Here is a 15765-nt window from a genome sequence, read left to right as displayed (position 1 = left end):
GGTTTCATCCGTGACTTGCATTGAGCGGGCATTATTAGCCCGATGCTCTATGGGATTGTCTTCGAGAAGATTAAAACATGTATTTACATAATGCGACAGACAACACGACGCCCGGAATAAGTTTGTGTTATGAGAAGATAATCTGCGAGAGCACGTATTGTTTATGATGAGTGTGTCCGTTGTATTCTATGTGTTTTCTTTGGTACAACCGTTAGGTATGTGTTAATATGATGGTCAACAGCCAGACACTCGTAAAATGTCCAGGAATTTTTACAGGACTTAAGGTAATACAAATATTTATTATTCTTGCTTTGCTCTTGATTTACTTCTACATTTAATTATGAGCTTATGTAGGCATGTAGTGCAAGAAGCAAAATAGATCAACCATATATAAAGGCGCTTCATATTTCTTTTCAGTCTAATGAGTGGAGTGCATCGCGTACTAGCGTTGACATCGGACGCGCCTGCACCGTACGCAGAAATTATTATTCATAATTTCGGCCGAGCGCGGCGTCAGCCGTCGCCGCATATTTTTTCACACCATGCGTTCCGAAGAACTCGTGGCGAACGAGGTCCTGGCGTTCCTGCAGTACCAGCTGGACGTCATGGATGAGGTCAGTGTGACCCAGATCTGCACCTCAAACTTCACTGAGGCGGAGATACGCAGCGCCAAGACGCTGCTGTACGAGACTCTGCTTATGGCAGATCGAATGCCGTCCCGCAGGAGGGATGAAAAGGGAGAGAGGAGTCTCCAAGATATAATTAAAGTATTGAAGGAGACCGACCCAGAGGACGTACCAACTTTCGTGGCAAAGGAGTTGCGTAAGCTGCCCCCGGTCACGTTTGACCACGTCGACGTCACCAGGCTCCTAAAAGACATCACGAGTATGAGGTCTAGCCTGGTCGAGCTGCAGTTGAAGCTGGAAGCATCGCAATCTATCATCAGTGATCTACGCAGTGAAGTAGTAGCATTACGTAATTGTGAATGTAGGTCACACGCGCCTGCCAACAGCGACAACACACGCCACGGACAGGCCAACGCATCGCCGCTGAGCGCCGCGTCAGCAAAATTGCACTCGTCGCCGGTCGCCACTGCTAGTGATGCTAAACTGTGCCCCGCCCCCTCCGCGTCTCCTGCCGTCGGGACGCCGATAAATGCAAGCACGTCGAAGCCTAGACGTGTTTACTCGGCTGCCGTAAAGAAAGATCCCGTTCAACGGCTAACCAAGGCTATTGTGGGAGCCCAGAGTCTCCCCGAAGTAACCCAAGGCTCGGTTCATCTTGAACCTGGCAAAGGGACGGCTGATGCAGATGGTTTCATCAAGGTGGAGAGGAAAAAGAAGAAGCCATCTAGTCGAAACCGATGCGGAACTGCATTGACGGGTCCGAACATGCTGTTGCGTCCCGCAATACCTACGACGCAGCTGTATGTTTCGCGTCTGCATCACTCCACGAAGGTCGAGGAGATCGTGGAGTATATACGTGTGAAGACCAACTGGACATTGAGAGTCGAGAAGTTAGAGCCGAGACACAACACGAATTCTAAATCGTTTGTGGTGCGTGTTCCGACTCAGCATCTCGACATGTTCCAAGAACAGTTTTGGCCGAAAGGTGTCGTTTTCCGGCGATTCCGCGGAAGACTACGTGACACCGCGCAGTGCAACACGACACCGCCTACTCGTGTCAACACTTAGTTTTAATTGTTTTTTACTTTTGTATGTATTAGTTTATTATTATTGTAATGTTAATTATTGTTTATGTATTGTATGTGCTATGGGCCTTAGTTGCCTGAATTAAAGGAATAAATAAATAAATAAAATAAAAAAAAATAAATAATATAAAATCTATACTAAAAACAAAAACACATACAAAGCATTTGAAATCAAAATGTCTGCAAGGAACAAAATATCCCAAACTTCAACGTTCCCAACACGAACAGTTTCAGACAAAACAAAGGGGTCCGAACAAAAACAAAAGTTGGTAGTAAGTATTTGCATTCTGCACATCCTACGAAGGCTTTAGCATGTATAGTAGTGGGAATAATTGTGGCTGTACTGTACCTTCATGCTCGGCTACTAACTACTTCGAGCGAAGTGTGGGTTGGCACGTGGTGCAAACATAAGCGGGAGCGAGAAGAATTTTATTGGTAACATTTTTTATGCCAAACAAAAGTTTGATTGTAAATAAATATTGATTAAAAAACTAGTTTTGTGTGCCAGGAATTTCAGCGAGCAAATATAGAAGTTAAAGAACATCGGTGAAATTAGTTTATTAAAAACTTTAATTGCAAATAATTCCCAATCAATTTTAACATCTCTTCTGAGACGTGTATTTTTAAGGCAAGTGCCTTGTAAAAACACTTCAAACTCAGTGGCAATAAAATAAAATAATAACCTAATTTCTGTTTTTTTTTTTCTTTTTCTTACAAAAGTTAAAAAAAATCGCCGCCTTCGCTTTCACTTTTGACAAAAAGTCAAAATTGAATTCAACTAGATTTCACTTTCTGTATTCATAAAAAGGTGTCCCAATTCATAATACAGGTAAACAATACTTTGTTATATTTTTTTTCGACCGACAATTGCTACCGTTTCGTTTTCTTTCATCTAAGTGTTTTATTTACTTTTTTACAATGGACGAGACTGTGTTTTTTAACTTCCGAAATAAACAAAACCTAATGTTCGTGAATTACCATGAAAGACAGGTATTGGAATCGAAATTCTATAGATACATATTTTGAAAACAAACGTTTGTGAAATAAAACATTGTTCTACAATCAACTAATATTTGAAAACTAAGCTCATATACTTAGTAATTTTTGAATCTATAAGCCTATATCTATCTGTATATCTATCTTATCTAACCTGTAGGTACTTAGGTACATCATGTTTTCTGAAAATAAATGGAGTCAGTCAAATGATTTCATTGGCTTTCATTAAATCATGACCAAAGTGACTGTAGAAGCTTTCATACAAACAAAAAACTAGTAGGTAAGTATATCTTTCAAACAATATTAATGAAAATTTATTTTTTTTTTTGCAGATCCGCGAATCTTATGCAGCAAGACCACGCATCACGAAGCCGTTTGTACCGGGATGTGTGCCTATAAAGCAAGAGTTTTTAGTTACCGCCCATTCAAACTAAGTTCGCCCTCGGGTCCCAGTGATCCCAGACCTTTATCCAGACGTATGGTAATGCGCAGGTAGATCGAGATGACGTCATTAGGCGACCCTGCTTACGGATGTTTTGTTTGTATACATCCTAGTTAGTAAATGTTTGTGTTTTAATTGTAAGGAATAAATGTAACGTAAAGGTTTGGATTATGGTTATTTGCGATGTCAAAAATCTGTTAGCGTGATCTTTGTGTAAAACTGAAAAGTGCCGTGACGACAAACGGAATGACATTTCATTATGGCGTCATTCCCTAGCCTCTTTACATAAGCCTGTTTTGTGGTAGATACGTATTAATGAGTACCTTTATTTTTTACTCCTTTATAAGATTGTTTATTAAGAGTGCTTTTTAGGGTTCGTTCAGATAGACCGGGTCGGAGAGCAGAGCAAATTCTTAACACGTTGAAAATTGAGTACTTAGTATTTGAAGTAAGGTTTATTTTTGCATGCGCACTGCTTTTGTCATTGAGAATGGTCGAATGCGCTCGGTGTGAAATAATAAGAGGAGCCGACCGGCTCCGATCGTGTATTTTTTCTTGACGTTTCGCTCCATTTGCATGCTCTTTAATGCTCGCGCAGCCGATCGGCTCCGGTCTGTGTGAAAAGAAAAATGCGCGCCGATGCTCGCCGACCCGGTCTATCTGAACGGACCCTTAATGTCCAAAAACTGTGAAAAACAAAACACTAGTGTACGTCGTTTCAGCCTATAAGCAAAACACAGGTAGAATAACTCCCGTTTCTAGGTTACACGATACTCAGTAATAGATCTCTGATAAGGTAAAGTATGTTAAGGAAATACTAGGCAAATGTATCGAGTACGTTTTTCTCTGAAATCCATAAAACACGACAAGGTAATGGATTGATATGGGCATTTAAATTGACCGTTATGAGTTCTGTGATTTAAGACATGAAAAAGATAGAGAGTTTGCTTTAAAGATTTGACAGAAAGGATTTTTGATTAAGCTTTTTCGATAGAATAGATCATGCCAGTGATAATAACTAATATTAATTAATTTGATAAAAGCATATCACTGCCAAACCCCAGGAGGTGTAGGTGCCCGATAGCTTATGTTATATTTTATTTTACTTATTTATAATCAATCTATATGTAGATTAGTTAGGACGGTAAGCAGATGCAATTTAATAATAAAACAATCAAGTCTTGTTTTTTTTTCGCTAGTTTATTGGAAATATTAAGATAGAACATATTGAAAGTTACAAGTAAATTATGCATTCAGACTATCTGAAGGGTAGGTAAGTCAAAAATAACCCGGCCCAATGTCGTGTTTCACCCCCATGAAGTCGAGATGAAATATTGTTCCAGCCAAAAAACACGACAGAACATTTTTTCAGCAATTTCTCTTACTATAGTTCATTCTCACGCGATTCTCACCTAAATGACAAATGTAGTGTACATTTTTAAAATACAACTTCCTTATTGCTTGGCTCCGACAAAACGTAAGAAATAAGGAAAGGTTAAATTTTCATTTAGGAAAATTGGTTGTACCTAATGAAGAAAAAAAATTTTACCTACATTTTTCTAGACCAGTGGCTATTAAAATTGTATAATTATTTGAATATCTAAATACAGACTTACGTTTACAGGTTCTTTCAAGCACAACATTCACTCTTATATTTTTGCAAATAGTATCATTCTTATTCTTTGTATAAGAAATGTAGGTATGTAATTACCAAATATCATTCACCTTTTTCATTTAATAGATACCTAGATCTGGTAGCTCCTTACTGAATTGTAAAGGGAAACAAACATACGTACAAATATATAAGAAAAATATTAAACTCGTAGCGAAAGAGGGCACGAGCAAAGAGAAACTATTCCCCTTCTTATACAAATTTCACGAACGCTCGGCTCCAATACATTTTGCATGAAGCACTATGACAGAACTTGGCATTCGTTCTCTGAACAAAGTTGGGTTTATAACTATTTTTATATAAAACAGGTATGCATTTTATTTTGGAGACTTCAATGTTATTTGTTTGTATACCTCCATACTAGATAACTATGTAATAATTTGACAGGTGTTAGTGGGCAGATGTTGCCAATAACTTATAAAAGGGCGTGTCTATAAAACAAAAGAATGATCCAAAGGTCAAATTCATTATCACCAAAACATTGTGCAACATAAAATAGAAGAGTTATGTCCCGCCTTGAAAAAACAAACGAAATATTTCTATTTAGAACCGGGTTTTTCAACACATAGATAGGTGTTTAAACTTTTTCTTTGTTTTCCAGATACTACAAGTAATCGAAGGCTTGATCAAAAATTATAATTATTTACTTTTAAATAGCAAATAGGATCTAACAAGACAGTTTAACCACACAACGAGTGGTGTTAATGCAAATACACTAAATACCATAATTTAGGCTTACTTCGGCAATCGCGAGTCGAAAACTAAACAGTAAGTTAATATCGTAGCGTCACTACGAAACTAATAGAAATTCCCAACGGATCGCACCGGTCTAGACGAAGCCAGTTTATAAAAACATCGGCCATACAGCGCCGACTGACGCGGCTACTCAAAGCTGCAAATGGATGCATTAGCTGACTTGAATTACTGATTACGATGTACTGTGGCGCCTTAATACGTGCTATCGGATGTGAGAATTAGTGGGTTCGGTGAGAAGCGACATGTCCGTTGTTGGAAAATATTAATTCATATTTACCTACATACGTGGATGATAAAGGAAGATAAAGGATAAGGGCAGGAGGATGATGATGATTTACATAGGTGGATTCACCTGTTGATGTTAGAAGTAAGATATTTCCTATATAAATTAAGAAGATCTTCTAAGTAAATAATAAGCTATAAATAATTTTACATCGAATTTATTGAAAGACCAAACCACATTATGAAATACCCACTACATAATAAAACCACAGACCAAAATAACGTAGTATAATGACCGGCACAAAAATATGCAAAATTATATGGCAGTTCAATTTATTACAGTGCAATCGGAAATGTATGACAACTTGAACGGCGCTGACGCCAGTCCGCATACAGATAATTATAATATGAGTTCCAAATTTGAATGTTGAACGTTATTTTTTTTTGTGAGTAATGGCATCCATGGCATTGGGGAATCCTAAGGAATCCTAATGACTTGTACCAAGGTGTGACATAGTGAAAAATGTTTCCGCGTCGAATTAATGTTATGTTTGGCGCATAAATATTAAGTTACTATAAAGGTCACGGATTTGATTTATTTGCATCTTTTTTTTTAAGTTCACATTAGAATTCACATTAAATGTAGTTGAAAAATGCCATAAAAATCTATAAAGAAGGGCGTGACATGGTGCTACAACTTGTACCTCATTGAAGAAGGTCAGATCTGTTTATTATTTATGTAACATAATATTTTAGTAATTACCTCAAATTATGGAAAATGTTTCATTAAAAAGGGATAACAAAAATCGATGGGAAGTCATAGAATAATAAGGAAGACTTGATCCCGTTTCAATAAAGGTTTAATCAAAGCATGGGGTTCCGTTTAATCAGGAACACGATTTAAATGAAATCATCCGTTTTTCCTTGTCATGTTTTTAAATCCATTCTTAGAAGAAAATTGTAAGATGATAGATTGGAGTTTCCTTAAACGGTACAATTCCTTAGCTAAAAAACTGACGTAGCATATCTTCTTACATTTCTAGATTTAGTAAATATATACAAGCTCATCTTATATGACGACGTAAGTACAAAGCTGATTGGATATTTCTATTAGAGACATGTGTCCAATAAATGGGAGAAGGCATCAGTCAATCCCATTGGGACTTCTATCAATATACGCGAAATATAACCGTCAGTACCTACCTGCAACCAACCCTTGTGAACATTTCCTGAGGGAATTCAAGATAGCATATTGCAATAGCATTTTTCGCAATCTGAGTTTGCCGTACGAGAAAACAAAGTTCCTACCGTCGAATATGAAGACAGATTAGAGTACCTACATATGTCTACAATTTGAAATATATGAAGGCTGTTTACACACGCTAGATATATCGTTTTAATAGTAGCTCTTATTGAAGTTTGCGTGTATTTTATGGGCATGAAGATTGCTTGATGGCGTGAATTGATAGATCTGTAGGTATCTGGTTTTCCACCAACGCATTTTACGTGATTACTAGCGTACGATTTAGTTAACTGACTCTTGGATGATCTATGTTACCTGGTAATTAAGAACTCCTTTTGTTTTGGTATTCATCACGTGATAGTAAACAGAGATAACCAAGCCTGGTTTCTCACCGTACATCAAAATTTTCTACAACTCAAGCACCATTTTTAGGTTTATTAATTTACTTAATTGCTCAGAACGTCTACCTAGATACAAATGTATGATTTCATGAATTTTAATTAACTCGCGCTCTTAGAACTTCAAGTCGAGATAAAACATCCAACTTTCGTGTTTTAATCTTAATAATTTGTACTTACTTAATGAATGAATGTATAAAAATGTTACTCTATCTTTGAAAGAGAGACATATGAGCAATGATAGTAATGTGAGCAATATATTTTGTGCTACAATCAGCTAGAAGTATGATATTTGAACATAATTCGAGACACAAGACAAAGTTGCACAAAGCGGGAATCTTGTTTATAGATACGACTTTCAGAGACGAGGAGAAATAACTTTAATTAAATTAAGAAATTTATTGATACAGTCGCTTAGTGATGTCGGTATTTGGGGACGGCGGGGTCATTTGGCAACGGTCCTTGGTTCGTACCGAGTAATCGAGGGACGCTTGTTCGCGCGCCAACTGGGAAGCTCGATATCTTACATGCCACATTTTGCTGATGTTAGGACCACACACGATCATTTGTTTATGCTCTGTGAACGGAGTTTGGGTCATTTATGTACCATTTTCTTTGATAAGGGTGTTATAAAAAATATATATTTTGTCACAGAATGGTCCTTATATTTGACTGTATCGTTTTAAATGAAAAGAAGAATTTATTACTAGTACGCCTTGTGTTACCAAGATGTGAACGCCTTCAAATAAAATTTGAAATTCAAAAGAGTCAGAGTGAGATCAACAAACAAATCCAATTCCGCAAAGCTCGGCTGACGACACAATATTACAAACATATGACAGACAATACGTAATCAAAATTCTCAGGCCAGATTACATATTTTTTTCATCCGGTGTTGTATGCGAAAAAAATATACAAAAATAATACAGACAGCGAAAAACATGTCGGTGAATTGGTCGTTGTTCCCTTACAAATTGGGCGCCTGTCGCCGTCTCCCATTCGCATATTGGCCGATGTTATGCTCTCGATGCGCGCCTATACTTTACTAACATATTGGAGTATGTATACGTATACAGCGTGTTGTGTTTACAAGGCAGCGTCGATATTTGCGTCGCAGCAAACTTTGTCCGTGACGTATTGCGACAAAAACGTGTTACACTTGATATGGGAAAGTTGATCATGTTATCGGAAAGTTCTGCCCTAGTTTCCCCTCCATTTGTGAGAAAAATATACAATTCGTATTTACTGTATTAGTTTGGTATGGTTTCAGTAAGTTTTATAAGATTTACCTTCAAACATTTGGGTTGTTATAATATTAGGTTAGTTTATTTTTCCCACTCTGCGCAAAAAGCTTTAGCTTAATTTTCTTCATGAAGCATGTCCAAACTCACAGTGGCCTTAATTTCTAAGTATTTCACGGACCAACAGTTCTACACCTACATCCTACCTAGGTGTTCCAACATATTATCCAGAAAATTCAACCAAACATTTAGCTAAAAGAAAACTTTTTCGAAACAAAAATAAAACTTTCTTCAAGCAATATGGAGTTTTATTTTTCCCTGTGTATGTGAGCGAATGATTTCAGATTTCACCGTAGTGCGGAGCGGACTGCGGAATTGGCCAGACTAAAATAACGAACGAACGTGCTCTGAAACTGTAAGGAATTATTTTTAAGTTCGCCCACTGTTGCGAATACACAAACAAAGATGTCGGAAGTGAGAGAAATAAAATACTGCATTCACACACCTATGAACTGAATCCTAACTCTAACCTTATATCATTAGCAAAGACCATCTTTTGCCTCTGGCTGTGAGATAGATATACCAAAAACGAAGTCACATAAAGCAGTCATTTCAACCTAAAACTATACCTAGCTAGACTTTTAAGAAAATTCACTTATCTAGATAAGTTCCACTATAAAATATTTACAATACAAAAACCTATCTATTTCTAATCAATCGCTAGATATTTTTATTACTAAATCCTCCCAACCCTCCAGTTTCAGGTCAATCCCAATTTTAACACAAAAAAATCTCCCATTTTAGACTTCATACTGTCAAAGTTATTTCCTCAAAAGCAACCTATCTATAGGTACCCACGAACCTACTAACACACTGTACATAAGTTCACCTAGGTACACATCTACCTCTGCTATAGATGCCTACCCCAGTGATTAATGCATCCAGTAGGTGTTGATTAAAGTAATCAGAGGGAGATACAAGCCATTCCAAAGCTATAGTTGCCGCGCTAAATGAAATTGATTTTTAATTAAACGTACCTAGTATATATATAGGTATTTTGTTTGTCTGTAGAATATTGTGAATGGTGGGTAATGTAGCGAGTGAATTAATGCTTCAGTAATTGTTCGGGGTACAGTTGTTTAGGAGCTTTGTTTGCAGAGAATTTTCTACTTGGTAATGTTTTTGTTTTTTGGAATTATTTTTGTTGGAGCTTTAAAAATTATCTTGTTTTTTTTTTAATATGGTTTTTTTTTCTTTTTTGAACTCAAATTGTAAAATAGTAGGTATATAAATATATGTTTTTTATACATATGAAAATTTTATCTTTCTTCTACAACATATTCTGAAAGTTAATACCTTATTAGCATGACTATTAAAACTTAAAGTCCCTTTCAATAAAACCCGATTTTATTATGAACCAACGAACAAATTGTAAACGCCGGCCATAAAATATAATTTTGTGACACCCATTAATTACCAATTCAAAGAGGAATAAAATCAAAAGCTGTTGATACAAATAAAATTAATGAAGTCATTATGATAATAAATTACAATTAGCTGAACATAATGTTTTATTACGTACGTAGTAACGTTTTAATTATGATAAAAGGTTAATGAATACTTATAGTAGGTATTGGTAGGTATTTTAGTCTTTATAGCCTTTGGAAAAGTCTTTGTGTAAAGTGCCTTCCTACCTTCTTTGGAAGCGATTGAGAAAACAATTTGGCCTTTTGATTTTAAGCTAAATATGGTTTTAAGAATAAGTTGTATATTTTAAAGCCAGTAATATTAAAAAGGTTATAGAGGTAAGACAGGTCATATTTTACAGTTACCAAGATCAGTTATACCTACATTTATGTACCAGCTAATTTAGGTTTGTATGATTGATAAATTGAAAATAATAACCACTTCTAATATTTGACGACCTCTATGGCGCAATGGTCACCAAGCCGGACTGCCGAATCTGAGGTCCCGGGTTCGATTCCCGGTTCGGTCGACATTTGTGTGATGAGCATGCTTGTTGATCGTGGTCTGGGTGTTACAATATGTATTTATAAATATGTATATGTGTAGCTATATGTAGTTTATCAGTTGTGTTAGCACCCATAACACAAGTTAATTAATAACTTACCATGGGGCTAACCAACCGTGTGTGAAAAGGTGTCCCGACATTATTTGTCCCGACATTATTTTAATTAAGATATGTGATGAGTAGGCTAAAAAAGTTGCTTAGCTAAAAAAAACTGTCCTGTCCTTATTGAGAAAATGTCAAAGTAATTATGCAAATACTATGGACTGCTAGGTTTAGATAAGATGTGCATCTGTCGGCACCTGCTTGTTAGATTTTGCATTTAGAATTAAATATTCCTATCTACATAGGTGCATAATTTAGTACCTAAGTAAGTACTTGAGGTACCTAATAAACTCCTTTTGACATGAAAATACCATTCAAATTGACTAAGTATTACCTATATTATAACAGTGCGTTTTACAACTTAATCAATAAATATTAACAATACATATTTAAGTGTGTTTTATTTGAACAGACATTCAATTAAAAGTATAGAAGTACATATGTGTACATATAAAATATATAAGGTTAGTATATAAATACATTTCTCGCACGATCCATTTTACGTTCCCTTTGCCCAATCTCAGCCAAGCCAGCTTTGCCAAAGCTGCGGTGCCATAGATGTGCCATCAGCTTCAAATTTGAAATTGGAACGAAGGAATGGAACAGCCCCGGTAATGGAACAAGTTAGATGAGAGGGGGTAGGGGGGACGCTCACTCGATCGTCACACTCCAAGCCACGCTGACGTAAAGTCGGTAAAACTTTGAATTCGTCTAGATTTTGATACTTTGAGCAGTGGCTCAAAAAAATTTAGAGATAAGGGTTTAAGTTGTTGCTAAAATGAAAGCAATTTTTGTAAGCTTTGTGCTACATAGCTTAAAGACTTTTTGGATTGAGATTCTAAATAGTTACAATCAAAATACTCACCACACTTTAAATAAAACCTCGCAACAGAACTTCCAGTTTTGAAATATTCAACCAATAATATTTTAGCACAACGTAGCACAAACTATAGGTAGGTTCGACTACACACAAGTTAGTTTTTGCCTCGACGTATCTACGTTACGCATTACGTGATTAGCTATGCCAATTGTCTACTTCACGTTTCGCTGATAAATCGAACGAAACGCACGTTTTCTATGTTCCTGAACAACAGAATATTTAGAAAAACTACCTCGCAACATAATTCTACACAAAATATTGGGTATTTTTTTGCATTTAGTTTTTGAGTTTAACCAGTTTCGATTGCAAGTTGTTGAGATAAGTAATTAATTTAGATTTATTGATATTGTTTTTTTATGAAAAAGAAATCCGGTTTTGGCTAATAGTGGAATTATTTATGTCTAGAATCAACAAAAAATCTTATTAGTCTAAGATATGTCTGTTTTAAAATACTTATAGGTAGGAACTCTTACTAGATAATATTTAAATGAGGTCGTAATGGGAAGTTGGGATCTATGACTTATAAGTGCTTAATAGATTTTATACAAAGTGACCTTAAACTTGAATAGAACGCAAGGTTGCATCATAATCGTAAACCGACTGCTATGTAAGAGTCGCTCTGTCTTTTATCAAAATACAAAAGGAATATACTATGTAATCAGTGCCTGTCCTCATCTATTTTCCTTGTGACTAAGTCTAATAAGTGCAAGCCAACAAAAGGAGTCCCGTCTAATAAGAAAACTAATTTAAAACTTTGGTGGCACAGCAGCGCCGAATGCGAAAACTTGGCGCCAGTCGGTCGAGGAACCAACCATCGAAACAGCGCCACCGCGCGGCGAACGGCTGAAGCTTTTCAATTGCTGTTTTTACGACTTATACGGCCGTTAGTGTGCGTGAAAGCTTCTACGCACACTCACGCACAAAACGAGTTGACTTTTGTGCGTGTAGTGGAGTTTTTATGTGTTTGTGTTACGTCCCATGTACAAAAGGTTGTACCATTGTCGGTCGTGTCCCATGGTTGTTATCTATTGGCCGGATAGATGGCATTGGGTGTAACGTAAGCGGCTACACGCGTGGTACAAAACCTGGTATACGTTTGAACACTCACCCAAAAATATTGCTGGCGGTGTTGGCGTGTTTTTCACACGTTTCAGTAAACACGTCTGGACAATATTCGGGCCGGGGCACGTGCATGCGTGTGGGAGGTGGCAGCGAATTTAGGCACCGGGGGCACTGTATGTGTTTAATTAAAACCGTAAAGACGTGCTGGCCAACGCGTGGTTTTCTCATAACTGTGATAAATTACGGCTATTTTTTTCCACAAAGCAAAAAAACCAACCGCGTAGAAATGTGGAGCGAAACTGCATTGGCCATTGTTTAGTTTGCCAATTTATACGGGTCGGTTACACTTGCGACTTTTATTGAAGCATTACCGATAAAAGGAGTCATAATAGGTTTTATAGGCAGATTTTAATGGCGATGTGTTGAACAGATTTGCACTTCGTTCACTAGGTTACGAGAGCGGTTGGCTGAAACACCTCAATGATTTAATAAACGCTCAAAAGGCACAAATATATGTTGTTATACTGGTATGGAAATTGCCTACATAACTGCACACTGTTATCTGAGCTTGCCTTATCATTATTTTATTTAATGAATAAGAAAAAGAATTGAAACGGTTAGGCAAAAAGAGTCAAGACAAAATCATTTTTTTAATTACTTTATATGTAACCTACCTGCTATATAATAATTATTTCCATACATTGAAAACAAAAAGATAGCTAATTATCTATGACGCAAATAATAGCCTGCCTACCCTGCCTACTAACGCCATGTATGAAACTGAAATGATAGCTACATGCATAACATTGAAAAAGATTTTCTTAAGTCTCTCTACTACGATTTCTCGTATCATATAATTTTCAACTTGAGATCCCGAGGCATTATGAAACAACCTGAAGAATATTAATCTTAAAAATACAGGGCATCTTTTCAGTATAAGAAAAAGTTTGTAAGTATCTAAACCTATTTTCAAAGACCACTTATATAACTGATAGAACCGAAGCAAAACTAGGAAAATAAACCTGAGTCCACCTAAGTAGGTCCAAGAAAATTCTATTACGAACTGTCTTAATTTTCAATTTCCGCCAATCGATTCAATCTTGATAGTGTTCTCGAATGATTTTTCAATCGAGATCTTTTGATTAGCTATTCTGGACAACAATAGGAGGTTCTTATCGGTACTGTTTATCATGTTTAATATGCGTAGAAAGTCGGTTTCGTTATCAGCAGGTATAGAGGTTGCTCTATTTCGCTATCGCGGATTTGCGCTTTGAAATTGTTATTGTGTTACGTATATGGCGTGTGGAGATTATGACCACAGAAATTTACTTTTGCGTTCTAACACATTTTGCTGTATTTTGTGTTTTAATAGAATTGCTTGTTTTAGACTGAGGTCGAATGTTATCAACTACATTTTCTTTTGATATTAATGGAAATACAGTCAATCACGTCCTTCAATTTAAAGTCACAATAAATTACATACGTTGTTTATGCGACAGGAATAAGTAGCCTTACCTACTAAGCAGCCAGTATTTTCTGAACCTGTAAGATAATCTACTTTAATAGAAACCTACAAAGATTGGAAAAGTGCTGACGTTATCACCATCTCAAATTACTCCCCATGAACTATATTCTGTGACCTTGGCCAAATAAGACGGGAGATAACCATTTCCTTACAAAGTCACACACACACACACACACCCATACACTCACACTTGCATGCCATTTACATGCAACCCCTCTTGACGCCCGTTAACTGCATATAAGTGTCTTAGAATTCACTCCCTTAGGCGCAATTTTGTGTACAAAATTCCTGAATAAGAAGGGCGTTGAATTGCAAAGGTTGGGCTGAGTAGAAAGACCGGACCGTGCGAAGGGTGGGCGGACGGTCGATGGCAGGTAGGTACTATACCTACCAAGCTGTTAAAATACCTATAGCTTATAAAATTGATCACTTTTTATTTGCATGTTTCATGTGTGAAATTCTCAGTCCTCTTCCTCCTCTTTCCGGGCTAATAAGAAAAGTTTAAGTCAAATATTTAAAGATACATCTGGTTTTTATTCAGTGTTAGATACACCAAGTCTACAGTAAAGTTGGTATATGAGCTACAGATTTAGGTACTGAAATCTTCGTACAATCCAACTTCATTCTACGTTCCTCTGACAAATAGAACATTTTCGCTATCCAAGACTAAACAGCAATCGTCGTAGCCTATGCGGACTCCTACGCACGATAATGCAACCTACATACCGAGATATTGCACCTTTACCGACTACGTACTTTATATTAAGTATAGGTAATATTTGGCACCACATGCATGGTCACATCGGCTGTGAACGACCTCACACTCAGCTGATCGAAGAGGCAGTTAAATCTTTACGGCCATGACGTCACAGGATTTTTTTCTCCAAATGATTTACAACCCATAAACCTTCCACAATAACTGTACCGATTGTTTAACAGTTAACCGCAATATTTAAACCCTTTCTAGGTAAGAAGTTTAACACCGTTATTGAGAGCAGTTTTTTCAAAGACTTTTTGCTCCAGTTTGGTATATTGTTATTCAGAAATATGCCGAGGAAGTCGTTAAGTTGCGCAATTATATGCAAAAAAGGGTTATTGATTTTATTTCGATGGACAAAGATGATTTTTTTGAGAAGAGACAAAGTTTTGTTAGAGATATTCTTTGTTCTATTGTATGGTAATGGTATGCGCAATGTGCATTTGGCTGAAACCGTAAAATGCAAAACAAAGTTTCTTACAACACGTAGGCATCGTTTTTGGAAAGGATTGCAGCTGGCGACTCGTCACAATAATATTATGGAAATAAGACACGACTGCAGCAATCTGACTGTTCCAATAATAAAATAAAGACATCAGGAAATCTTAATAAACTTCTAGAAAAATCAATATCATTAGTCCCTTTATAACCAATTTTCACAACACACTATAAAACAAAATGTGCCTAATTATAATAAAATAATATTGCAATTGTTTGAACATATTT

General features: G+C 36.5%; 1 protein-coding gene across 1 annotated transcript; it reads left to right on the top strand.

Annotated features, from left to right (window-relative positions):
* Positions 1 to 542: 542 nt before the first annotated feature.
* Positions 543 to 1694, top strand: LOC124634697. Its single transcript, XM_047170355.1, has one exon. It carries the CDS (start codon positions 543 to 545, stop codon positions 1692 to 1694), a length of 1152 nt encoding a protein of 383 aa, XP_047026311.1.
* Positions 1695 to 15765: the final 14071 nt, after the last annotated feature.

Source organism: Helicoverpa zea, chromosome 11 (genome assembly GCF_022581195.2).
Source record: "Helicoverpa zea isolate HzStark_Cry1AcR chromosome 11, ilHelZeax1.1, whole genome shotgun sequence".
NCBI lineage: Eukaryota > Metazoa > Arthropoda > Insecta > Lepidoptera > Noctuidae > Helicoverpa > Helicoverpa zea.
The sequence above is the reverse complement of the archived record's forward strand: the minus strand, read 5'-3'. Positions and strand labels throughout refer to the sequence as shown.

Bases quoted from the DNA above. Each gene is read 5' to 3' on its own strand.
- LOC124634697 (XM_047170355.1), top strand. From the start codon at position 543: ATGCGTTCCGAAGAACTCGTGGCGAACGAGGTCCTGGCGTTCCTGCAG.